This window comes from Mustela lutreola, chromosome 10 (assembly GCF_030435805.1).
Source record: "Mustela lutreola isolate mMusLut2 chromosome 10, mMusLut2.pri, whole genome shotgun sequence".
Classification (NCBI taxonomy): Eukaryota; Metazoa; Chordata; class Mammalia; order Carnivora; family Mustelidae; genus Mustela; species Mustela lutreola.
The window spans coordinates 95,782,895-95,795,211 of NC_081299.1; the positions used below are offsets into that span (position 1 = coordinate 95,782,895).

A 12,317-nucleotide genomic window follows, 5' to 3' on the forward strand; every position below is an offset into this window, starting at 1 on the left:
CTACAGCATATGAGCGGGGTTAAGTTCCCTACACTGTCAGCATCTCGGTCTTCTCAGACAAAGAATGGGAGCCTAAAACACCCACCCCGTGGGATTTAGTCCTCACCCTGTTTTCTCTTTGTAGCTCCTCCAGTCAACCAGGATGCCGTCTTGCTCATAGACACAGCTCAATGCACATTTGCAGAATTACTGAGCCATCGCCGTGCCCATTGCTTATCATGTCTCTGTCCCCAGAGACAGGCTAGAGGAGGCTCCCAGTGATGCCAGCAGTGTGTCCAACGTTTCTCCCTAAGGTGAGGAGGGGAATGAGGGGCATAGGCAGTGTCTTAAATAGCCTATGCCTCTGCTCAGGGGTCTGGCCCTGCAAGCACCAGGACAGGGCCAGCCCCTGAGGCTGGGCCACTCTAAGTTAGCATCGCCCTGGGCCCGACACAGATGCTTTGTTGGTCTGTGACCACCCAGAACCCATCTATCTTATCCACATGGCAATGTGAGGATCCTTTTAGTATTATTGTTCAGCAAAGCCCCTAAACCAATTTTGCCTTCCTGGGTCGGAGCTGTTTATTTAATTAGCATTGTAGGAAACTAAAAGAAAACCTTGTTTGACTCAGAAAACCAATATGACCTTTTGGCCCCAGCGGAGATGCAGCAGGACAGGGAACGCCCACAGGCCAAGGAGAAAAGCTGAACGGAAGTGTCGGCAAAGCCACCGCACGGATAGCAGCCGTGTTCCTGAAGGAGGCAAATTGCCAGGGACGTGCGGCCTCTCCTCCACCTTCCCTTTGGTTCTCTTTGGTAATATCTATTCCCTGCTGCAGCCCATTCCAAAACTGCCCTGCTAGACCCCTTCTCTGTGTTAAGCTCCAGACCTACCTTCCCACCTGGCTGCCAGCTGCCTCCAAGCCACCCAGGGTCAACAGCAAGCGACCAAGGTCCAAAGCCAAGTTCACAGTCTCTATTTTCCCTTGCCTTTCTGCCAAACTGCTCCTTCCCTCACGTTCGCTGTCTCCCCCTCCCCAATCACCCAGCCTCACGATCCCAGAGTTCCCTTAGACTTCTCTTCTCCGGGATGTCTTTCCACTCTACCTCCTTCTGTCCGTTTCCACTGTGACCATCCCATAACAGGCGTCCTGCACGTCTTCTGATCAGTCCGCTTGCTGATGTCACAATGGATCAGGGCCCCCTCTAACATTCACCCAGGAGACCACTCCAAATAAATCTTCCTAATCACTGCAACAAGGACCACCACCCTTAGTGACTCCCTGACGCCCACCAGATAAATGCCTTAGCCTAATAGTTTAGGTCCTCCGTGTCTCTAGCAAGCCTTTTATTCCTGCTTACCTCCAGCCAGTCCCCTCATATGCCCTAACCCCCGGCAAAGCAGCATATTGGTTAAGCTCCCAAGCACCGTGCCCTTTTGCAATTTACTTGGATTTCCCATTTCCGCATCTCAAAATCCTACCCACCGTTGTTGGTCTAGCTGAAATGTCACCTTTTCCGTGAAGCCAATCACTCATTCATCAGCAAATATTTATTAAGCATTTATTCTCTGCCAAACACTTCCTGATCATTTGGAACATGCCCCGTCCTCTCTTGTCTGCTCGTAAACATACTCAAATCCCCTCCTGTATTATAAACTTCTTAGGACCAAGAGTAAGGGCTTATTTATTTCTGTTTCCCCAACACCGGCTAATAGGGAGCATCGCAAATACTAAGTATCTTATTTGTCAAACTGTACCAAGATTCATACTGTCTGTGGTTTTAATATCATTTAGTTTAAAACACCCCTACTTTTTTTTTTTTCTGCTTAAGTATGCACGACCAGGAAGAAGTAAAAATAAACTAATGATACTTCTCTGCAGCTCTGAGTCTGTAATTATGGGGAACTCTAAGTTACCCATGACACCGGAACCATCATGCTGGAGAGAATCTCCCGCCAGAAGCATAAAGCATTATCATCGCCAGTCTTTGACACATATCGCAGGACGGTGGAGGAGCAGATGTGTCCTTTTAACTTTGTGGACCCAGTCGGCTTGGTCAGTCCTGGGAGCTGGCTGAGCAAGAGGGAAGGAAGGAATGATGGAGGCGTGGCTGGTGGGAGGGTCCAGGGTGGGATGAAACATCTGCCCTGCACAACCTCGAGGCAAGACTGGACAGTCACGGTTGTCACGGGCACTTGGCGTGTGTCTGCACGGCTAAAGCTCTGGCTGGTTTCTCTCGGACGACTGCAAAGTGTAGACACATTCCAGCCCCCCAGCAGTGCAGGGTCCAGAATTGATTTTTGTTTAAGGACAATACCAAAGCCTCACTGGGACGGAGCAAGATTCTGGGGTGCAGGAGGGCTGGGCATCCAGCCCTCGCTGTGCTACCGGGAAAGGGGCGTGAATCAAAGACAATGAGATTTGCAATTCTGCATTGATAGCCAGATAATGTAGGGGGGCAAGCTCCCCTCTCCCACTTCTGAAGCAAACAAATATCACGTGGGGTGATTCCGCAGCTGCATTAGTTGGGGAAAATTGATGCACATTTCATGTGTCAGGGAGCTGAGTCCCAGAGAATGGAGCCAGCCTCCCAGAAAATGGTTTCTTTATATAGTTCCATCCATTTATTGTTTGATTGGACTTTCTGTATATTAAATTCAAGCTGTTCTGCCGCTCGCTCGTGGGCATTCTGATGCGTTGGCTCCGTGGGAAATAATGAAGGTGATGGGATTTTACAGCTTCGCATTACAAAGGAGGCGTCCCCAGCCTCATCCATCTCTCCATCAACTAGCTTGTGTGTGAGGTGGCACTTAGATTAAAACGATTTTTCTGATTCAGTTTAATGACACTCATTCCAGTCCTGACACCCAGAATATGATTACATGAGCCAGATGCAATCTTCCTCCATCCAGTCATGGTCAGCAGAGTCTGAGTTATCTTCCTTCCCTCTGGCACCCCCCACCTTCCCAGGCACCCAACATTTGCATGGCACTGGGCATAGGGAGGCAGGGGCTGGGGAGAAGAGGCCTCGGTCCCTCGGCCTGGGAAATGCAGGCTGGATAGAGCCCCAAGCACGGGACTCAACTTGGAGGTCACCATCTATCTCTGAACCCTCTGGCCTGGAACTCTGGGTGCTCCAAGGCACTGTGGTAACTCCTTCCTCCTTGTCACAAACAAGTCCCCGTTGGAAGGTGGTCTGAGGTCATCATGGAACACCCTTTTCCAACAGAGATTGCTGGGAGACTGGTTCCTACTTCCAAAAAAGAGAAACTGCTTGGATATCACCAGAAGGTGTTTAGGTCATGAGGACGGTGTCGGCTTCTGGGAAGAAGTTGGTTGTGTTCAGGGGGCCACCTGCCCGAGCACAGGGGCTGGGAGCCTCACAGCTAAGTCTCTGCCTCTCTCCCTGCCCAGGGAGGTGGTGGGGGAGGGGACAGGGACATTCCCAGGCCACGACAGTATGTAGACCAGAGTCCTGCATAGTCTGGAATAGGAGCTCCCTCCCGGGTGAAAGAGGCAAAAACACTCGAGGAGTTACTGAGGGGTTCTGGGTCCCTTCCCTGAGGAATGGGAGGGCTGGGTTGCCTTTTATTTACACTATTTTCAGGCAGAATAATTGCTGCTCCTCGGGAAGAATCATGTTTGTGTTTATGGGTGTGTTTAAAGAGGGAAACCCAAACAAAAGCAAACAGAGGGAGAGAGGGAGAGAGAGGGAGACTAAGATTGATTTTGAGAGATTTAGGAAGAGAGCTGTGAAATGGGCACCGGCCTCCTAAAGAGCCCCTCCCCCAAACTGGAGCAATTTGAATTGCTGGCTTGGAAGACTGATCGGAAGTAATGGTTCTAGTGGGAAGCCCCCAAAAGTCTCCTATACCACATATGGAACTCCATCTCTACCCCCTGCAGCCCCGACACCCTGCCCACCCCTCCGTCTCAGCTACTATTCCAGCCATGGACCTCCGCCTCCCTTTCTGAACCAAGACTGTCCCCCAGGGTGGTAAGCACGGTGCCCAGCCCTTGGCAGGTGCTTGATACTTACTGCCTGTGTTGAAAGGAAACCCCAGGGGTGCATGGGTGGCCCGGTCAGTTAAGCTTATGACTCTTGGTTTCGGCTCAGGTCACGATCTCAGGGTCATGGGTTCAAGCCCCCACACTGGGCTCTGTGCTCAGGGCAGAATCTGCTGGGGATTTTCTCTCTCCCTCTCCCTCCACCCATTCCTCCACTCACATGCTTTAAATAAATAAATAAATGAATAAATAAAACCTTTAAAAAAAAAAAAAAGAAAAGAAATCCCCATCCAGGTACAGACACTCCTGCTTGCAGATAGCCCCAGTCCAGCTCTCAGACATCCACACTCCAATTTAGGCTCTGGGGCTGGTTCACTCCATCCTTGCTGGGGTCTTGCTGCCTGGGCCTTGAAGCCACCTTCTTGCAAGAGGCCCCTTCTTGTGAAATGCTTCTCGCAGGGGTGGAGAAGGTCTTTGGGAGCATGTCTTCCTGGGCCAGTCCTTGATAGGGTAGCGAGGAAAGCCTTGGGCGTGGTAGAGGCAAGACCAGCATGGCTCCCTCCCTGCTGCACCTGCCTTCAAATACACGCAACATCTCTCAGCTCTCCCTTCCCCGCCACCAGCACCCTCGGCCCAGCCACCATCACTCGCTGCCTAGACGTTGGTATTCACTAGCCAGCAGCCAGAGTGATCCTTTGCAAATTTAAGTGAAGCCTACTTAAAACCCTCCAGTGGCTTTCCATTCCAGGCAGAGAAAAAGGCAAAAGGCCACGTCTCTGACCTCAGGGGCCCCGCAGGAGCTGTTTCCCCCATTACCTCCTATACTTGGTCCCTGCTCCTGCCGCTTGACCATTAGGACCTTGTAGCTATTCCAAGAATAGCATGCCAAAGCCTCTCCTGCCTGATGGCCTTTGCTTTTGTTGTTCTCTTGGCCTAGAATGCTCTTTCCTAAGCTACCCACATTCCTTCAGGTCTCTGCTTAAATATCACCTGAGCTCCCGACACAAAATAGCAACTCTCCCTCCTTCCACCACCTTGCCGGCACTCGGCACTCCCGGCTTACCCCCCCAGGCTTTATTTTCCTCTGTACCATGAACTGGTATTTATCCGCTGATCTATCTACTACCTGGGCTCCTCTACCAGAATGTAAGCCCCACAAGATCAGAGACTACTGTGTTGGCTGCCATGTTCCTAGTGCCTACTGGCTATGCAATAAATATTGGTTGCCCAAAGAATAGATTGACGGAGAATTTCATTGATGGGGGGACTTCTCTCTGGCTCCCTCCCTGTTTCTCCTTGGTCCCAGAGTCTGCTGCAGGAAGCATGGCCAAGTGACCCAAAATAGTGAAGATTGGGGGTTGAAACCTCCAGTGCAAGAAAGGCCCGACCAAGCTAAGGCTGGCGTTCAAACTAGACAACATACTGCTTGGTCTCCCCATCTACCCCCTGCCCAGAAATGGATATTTGTCTGACATGACCAAAGAGCTCACATTCGGATAGCACTCCCACCGGTTCTTAAAATGGCCAGGAGATGGTAAGCAAGTGAGGAAAATGAAGATGGGAAAACTGGAGGACAACCCTGTTTAGCTAAACAGCAATCTAGGGAGACCCCGACTTAGGCACGGATCACACAATGATCTCTGCAGTTGAAAGCTGCCCTTGATGAGCTCACAACCTGGGAGAAAGACACATCAGCAGATCAGGTTAACAAAATGTGGCAACTGACAAGACAAAGGTATGTCCAGGCCGCAGTGGGAAGCAAGAGAAGTGGTACCTAGTACACCCTGGGCCTGGGGGTGGCAGGAAGGCCTCCTGGAGGAGATGATGTAGGGGCTGAGCTGCGAAGGATGACGGGAGTCAGCCAGACACAGAGTACAGTGAGGGCTTGTCTCTGGAGTGGCAGGAAGAATATGAGAAAAGTCCTCTTTTTCTGACCCTCGGTCTACTGCTCTTTCCGCCATCTCTTGTTTTGGTCCAAAGGAAGAGAAGTGGGTCTCATTCAATTCATTCTGCCTGGACCTTATGCTGGGCTGATGTGCAATCATGGTGCTTTGTATTTGCAGGGTCTGGCACACAGCAGGCACTCAATAAATGTTGAATGAATGCAAGATTCCTTGTTGGGATGTGGATCTGTGTTTTCTCTTGGGAATTGCAGCATCACAGAACTGTTGGTTTTGAAGGGCCGGGGGGTGGGAGGCTGAGGGAACCAGGTGGTGGTTATTAAGGAGGGCACGGATTGCATGGAGCACTGGGTGTGGTGCAAAAACAATGAATACAGTCATGCTGAAAAGAAATCAAAAATTAAAAAAAAAAAAAAAAAAAGAAGTGTCAAACCAAGAAAAGATCTGTAGTCATTCATTCCCCATAAATGCGGCTATGATCAGATCGCCCTGGGCAGGGACACACCACCCTCCAGGTAGGCACAGCTGGCTAGTGTCCTGGGCCAAGGCACTTGGGAGTTGGGAGGAGGGCTGCTGGGCCCCAGAGGCAGGGGATGAAGATGCAGCTGGAATTTGGGGGACTGAAGGGTTAACCAGGTCTTAGACTGGCTCTATTTCCTGCACTGGGTGGGGGGTAAACCTGGTCAAGCACCCTGGTTCTGTGATGTGCCTGTATTGATTGTCCAGGCCCGGCTCCCAGTCTCACAAAACCTCAGGCAGGCCCCTTCCAGGATTAGGTTTTAAAGGGAAATGCAAATCACCTGGAGGCTGCTTCATGCTTGGAAGAAGTAAAAATCGATTCTGTTTTCGTTAAAGTGATTTTTGGACACTGTCAAAAGCTCTCTCATCTCAGGCCATGGGGTGACAGATAGGCTGCCGTTCTTGATTACATAAGCAAGCCAACCTGGAAGCGGCAGGCCATCGCCCCAGGAACAAGGCCGCTCGGGGCCCTTCCCAAGCTCCCACCCTGAAAACAGCCAGGAAGTCCTCATCCTCTCCAGTCTCAGAGCTGGCTCTTGACGGCCCTGGTGGTTGCTTGCTCTGCAAGGCTTTCCTTCCGCACGTTCCCCACTTCTGCACGCTCCCCAGTTCCACACACTGAACTGGAGCCTCACCCACAGACTGACTCAGTCTAGGCCAATCACGATGCCAAGCAAAGTCAGACAAAATTCAGAAGGAAAATCTGCTTTAAAAAGTCTACAGCATAGAATATCTGCGAGAACTAGGTATGTTGGTCTTATTTAACATTGGGAGTTCTGCGTTACCCCTTTCCTCTGTTAACTGAGATAATTGAGGATTTTATTTATAACAGTGATTAGAAGCACCAACAGTAATCCTTTCATGTGCGTGTGGGAGCTCCACGGTCAAGGGAGCATAAAGGAAACATGAGCTGGCCATGGGGGTCTTCCCCACCAGCCCAGGAGGCTGCAAAGGTAAGTCATCCTTGAGCCTTGGTGACAGTGGGGCCATTATTGTTCTGTGTGCTTAAGGTAGTTTGAGATATTAAATAAACAGAAATAATCGGTTCCAAGAAATTCCTCCCTGGAGGACACCTGAGTAACTCATCAGTGAGTCCTGCGAAAGAGGACAGAGTTAGGAACCAGAGCGAGGGAGCATGAACTCCCCTCAGCGCATCGGTCCTCGGTCCAGCCGCATGGTCTGTCAATTGGCCCTCCTCTGCAACGGAGTCAAAGACAGTTTCTGCAAGACTGAAACTGGAACTTGGGGCAAGATTAGGGCAGGGAGGATCCGAAGACAGGAAGAACAAAGTGTCTGTTGGGAGCTGTTGGAAGCACTCGGACAGACGGTAGAATGTGGCAGAATACTGGCCCCTGGTATTCCACAGCCACTCGGGGCTCAAATGCCAATAAGGAGTAAGAAAAAGAAGCGTTCTTGGGGATGATTTAGGCCTGAAACTAGCCAGTGAAAATGTTCAGGGCGGGAGCCAGCCAGGGGAGAGGGAAACATTTCCGGGGTCGAGTTGGGAAGACCTCCAAGCAGAGCAAGAAGATCACCCACCCACCACACCCCCCACTACCACCACCACAATGCTGCAGAGTGTCCCAGGGGGTGGACCAGAGGCCAGGTGAAGGCTGCCCCAGAACTAGGGCTGGGCCAGAGCACGCATCTTAGGCCCACCCTAGAAAGAGGACGGGCAGGTCTGGGAAGAACTGAGAACAGTATCAGGCCAGGCAAGTGGAAAAGGCGCCCCATTCACATTGACCAAGCCGTTTAAAAGGGTTTTGCCAAATACCCTCTATGTATAACCAGACAGCGATGCTGGCAATGGTTTCCATTTGCTGGCAATGGTTCCATTTGAAGAAGTCAAAGTAGCCCAATCCAGCCTTTGACCAGGAAGAGGTCAAAGTAGCCCAATCCAGCGTTTGACCTCACCAGCCGGGGCGGATGGGAAGAAAAAGCTTGCTGTCCCATTACTTATCCGAGGTTAAGGAAAACACTACGGAAGGAAGGCTTCTTTTCCTGCTCATTCCTATACCTCCCAGAGGCCAGTTGTTTGCAGGCATGGGAAGAGCAGGGTGAGGAGTCCATAGGGCCATCGGGGAAACACGCTTCTCCCTTTTCCCCTTTCGTCTTCACTCCCAGCCATCCCCTTCCTGCCCTCTGAAAGTAAATACAAGGCCGAGATTGTCCGTCTGCTGACACTGGACTTGCCCCTTGACCTACGGAGCGGATGCTAAAGAAAATCAGTGGCCTCCCTAGCGACAGGGAAACAGTGGATTTTGCCAGGAATGCAGTCATTGATTTCCAAGGCAGCATTTGAACCGGCCAGATGAAAATGTTTCATTTACAAATTCCCTGTGTGCCTAAGGCAGTGGCTGTGGCACTCACTGTGCTCCTGTTCAAGAGCGACATGCCTTGAATGAACTACCCCTGAAGCCATAATGTAAAAGAAGTAACCCTGGAGGTCTGCTTTCCACCCACGACCCAGAATGGTATACGGACAAGCGGACTGGCACGTGAACAGGGAATGGGCGCTGGAAACAGCCAGACTGCATTGGAAAATCAGCTTCGCCCCTGATCTGCTGTATGACGACAACAATCTACTTGACCTCTCTGGGCTTCGCCTGCTGCATCTGTGAAGTTGGATGGCATTTTTCCTACCTTGCAGGGCTGTTGTAAAGACTCAGAGGGATAATATATGCAAAGTGCTTAGTGTACCGCTGACACACAGTAGACACACATGTGCTGTTATACTAATAATAAAAAAGTAAAAGGCAGGTGGTCTCCAAAGTTTCCATCGATCTCCTCTGAAACGATCCCACTTAAACTCTGACATCCATCCATCTCCCCTGTTTTGTCCCCACGGCAGTCCTGAGGCATCACTCTAGTGTCATGAGTCCCCTCAAAGGACACATAGGGCAATGGACAGTCACAGCCACGTCAGGAGTGGGGCCAGGGAGGTCCTGGACTTTGGAGGAGGGGGTGTCCCTTTTAGGAAAGTATGAAAGGACGGTTAGGGTCAGCCTCCAAACGGCAAAGCTGCGTCTTCTCCTGACCTGGTGAGCAACTCAAGAGGAAGTCAAAGTAGCCCAATCCAGCGTTTGACCAGGAAGAGGTCAAAGTAGCCCATTTTATCCTTAAATATCCTACTGTGCCAAGAGACAAGGTCAAACAACCAGATGTTCCTACCAACCCCGGGTGTGAGTGCCTGTTCGAAGAACTGTGTGTGTGTTGGAGAGAGAGGAAGGGGCAGGATGGCCTGTGTCAGACAGACAAGAGGGAAACGGAATGCCCCCATTCAATGTAGCCTCCACAGATGGACAGTGACACCCCTTGCTCCCCCCCTCTCGTGTGGCACAATGACAAATGTAATCATTTTAAAAGGTCCCCTCACCTGCTCAGTCATTCCCAATAAGCACACACAGCACTATGGAAAACCGACACCAGTGCCGCGGGGTGTCGGCCAGGAAAAAAAATTGAATCACCAGGACGCCACCAACCAAATTGTCAAAGACCAAATAAAAAGCTTCATGAATTCTCCATCAGCAATATAATGCTTCCCAGCCTAAGCAAATACAGACCCAGCATATGAATTGTAAAGGGATTTTTGCATTAGCCTCAATGACTTCCAACGGCCGAAGCAGAAACCCTTAAGAAATACATGATTCCATAAAGCTGCCTCCATTGACTCTAATCCTGTTAGGGGAGAAGATTGCAATCTCCTTCCTGAGCCCCTTCCTCGGATGGAAAGCTTTGCAGACCAGCCCCATAAATACATTTCTGTAACCACAGCTAGGAAAGGGACCTCGGGGAGGCAGAAGAGATGGAGTCACCCACGGCCTTGCTGAGTGCCTCTCCCTCTTTGGGATGGTCCTGCTGCTTTGGGGGCTGACCCCATGATCCCTTCAGGCCATCTCACAATGGCCCAGGTAGGCCAGGTCATTCAATCACAGAGTCAGGCCGGGAAAGCAAGGCTACTCCTCCTTCAGTGAGGAAATAAAAGTAAGTCCGGTGCCCTGCTTTGCAGAAAACCCAAGTTCAGAGTCACTTCGAGAAAGTCCGCTCAGAGCTACTGAACTGTTGAGCGACTGTGGCTGGGCGGGGCGGGGGAGGGGAGGGTAGTAAAGCCCAAGAGAGATAGCCTGCAGATACACGACTGAGAAGAAATGCAGGAAGGATCCAGAGAGAGTGCTCTCCGTGTGTTCTGGTTAATGCAACTGTGCACCCTCCTTACAGCACTCCCCAAACTCCTCCCGCCCTTCTTCCTACCCACCTGCTGCCCTTACATGCACCGATGCGTTTCAGAATGCAGCAACCGCGACTCACTCCACCGCACACACAGACACCGAAGGCACGGCTGAAAAGAGAACTAACGTCTTCATTTCCCATGTTTTATAAAATGCATGCTGCCGCCCCCTCCCCAAGAAAAGTCAATCCAGAGCAAGCTCTCGTCCCCAAACGAATCACCGGTGCGCTTTCCTCCGTCGGATGAGACAACTCCCCTCGCTCCTATGACCCTGCAAGGCGACTCCGCCCCTGTCCACTGCACCCCGCTACCCGCCCAAGTTTCCCTTCCACGTAACCTTCCGCCCAACCCGCCACCAACGCGGACTCACCCCAGCGTGGTCATGGTGACAATGGTGTACCAAAACGAGGCGGGGATGCTCGTGAACTTGCTGGCCGAGGAGCCCTTCTCGGCGTAAAACATCACAGTGGCAAAGATGATGATGGCCATGGTGAGGGAGAAGAGGAGGAAGCCGAGCTCGGAGGCGCAGCTCTTGAGCGTGTAGCCCAGGATCCGCAAGCCCTGGGAGTGGCGCGAGAACTTGAAGATGCGGAAGACGCGGAAGACGCGGAGCGTGACGAAGGCGCCTGACACGTCCTCGTTGTTGGTCATGACCAGGCCGATGTAGTAGGGCATGATGGCCACCACGTCGATGATGCTCATGACGCTGCGGACGAAGCGGTAGCGGCTGGGCGCCGCGAAGAGCCGCAGGAGGTACTCCACGGTGAAGATCATGACACAGGCCGTGTCCAGGCAGAAGAAGGCCACCGAGTAGCGCTCGCCGCACGGCAGCTCCTTGCTCCCGGGCACCGTGCCGCACGGCACCGTCTCCACCACGTTGGTGATGACCGACACGGCGATGAAGAAGCCAGTCACGTAGTAGAAGACCAAGGCCAGCGTGCTGGTGTGCGGGTTCTCGAAGGCGCGCCACATGGTCTGGCGGAAGCTGAGCGACGGCATGGACTCCTGGTTGTTCTCCGAGTCGTTGTCGTCCATGAGGCGCTCGGCGTTCTCCCGCTTGCGGTCCTTGTACTCCTCGTAGCAGCAGTCGCCGATGATCTCGGGCAGGATGCCGTAGAAGGCCAGCTCGTCGTCGTAGGCCGAGATGCACTCGTAGCGCGGGTAGTGCAGCTTCCCCGTGCGGTAGAAGTTGAGCACGCAGCGGAACACTTCGGGGTCCCTGTCGAAGAAGTACTCCTTGGTGTCCTCGTTGAAGAAGAACTCCTTCTCCGTGCTGCCCAGCAGCGTGTCCGGGTAGCGCTCCAGCGTGGTCCGCCAGGTCTGGAACCTCCGGCCGCTCACGTTGAGGACGATCAGCTCATCCTGCCGCTTGTTCTTGTCGGCGGGGGCAAGGGGCATGGGGCAGTTGGCCACCGGCATCCACCCGATGGCCGCCGCCCGCGCGAAGGGCAGCCAGGCCGCCACGCCCGCCGCCATGGTGACGACTCCAGCTCTCGGGCCGGCCGCTGCTGCTCAGAGGCTTGGCACACCAGCTTGGAATCAGTCCCGCGGCCCCTGCAAGACAGGAGGAGAGAGCAGAGGAGCTGGTGAGCCCGCGACTGCCTCCCCGCCCAGGGAGGAAATGGGACGCGGGGCGGGGTCAGCGCTGAGTGAGAGACAGCCAAAGTCCTAATGACAAAT

At 52.5% G+C, this 12,317-nt stretch overlaps 1 protein-coding gene across 5 annotated transcripts in view; it reads right to left on the reverse strand.

Annotated features, from left to right (window-relative positions):
- The window catches only part of KCND3 (potassium voltage-gated channel subfamily D member 3), a 215,160-nt gene that overhangs the window by 194,547 nt on the left and 8,296 nt on the right, over nucleotides 1-12,317 (reverse strand). For all 5 annotated transcript variants that reach the window (XM_059136811.1, XM_059136812.1, XM_059136809.1 and 2 more), the window contains exon 2: nucleotides 11,008-12,191. In XM_059136811.1, the coding sequence (XP_058992794.1) occupies nucleotides 11,008-12,113 (1,106 nt within the window). In that variant the 5' untranslated portion in view covers nucleotides 12,114-12,191. The remainder of the gene's footprint in view (nucleotides 1-11,007; nucleotides 12,192-12,317) is intronic.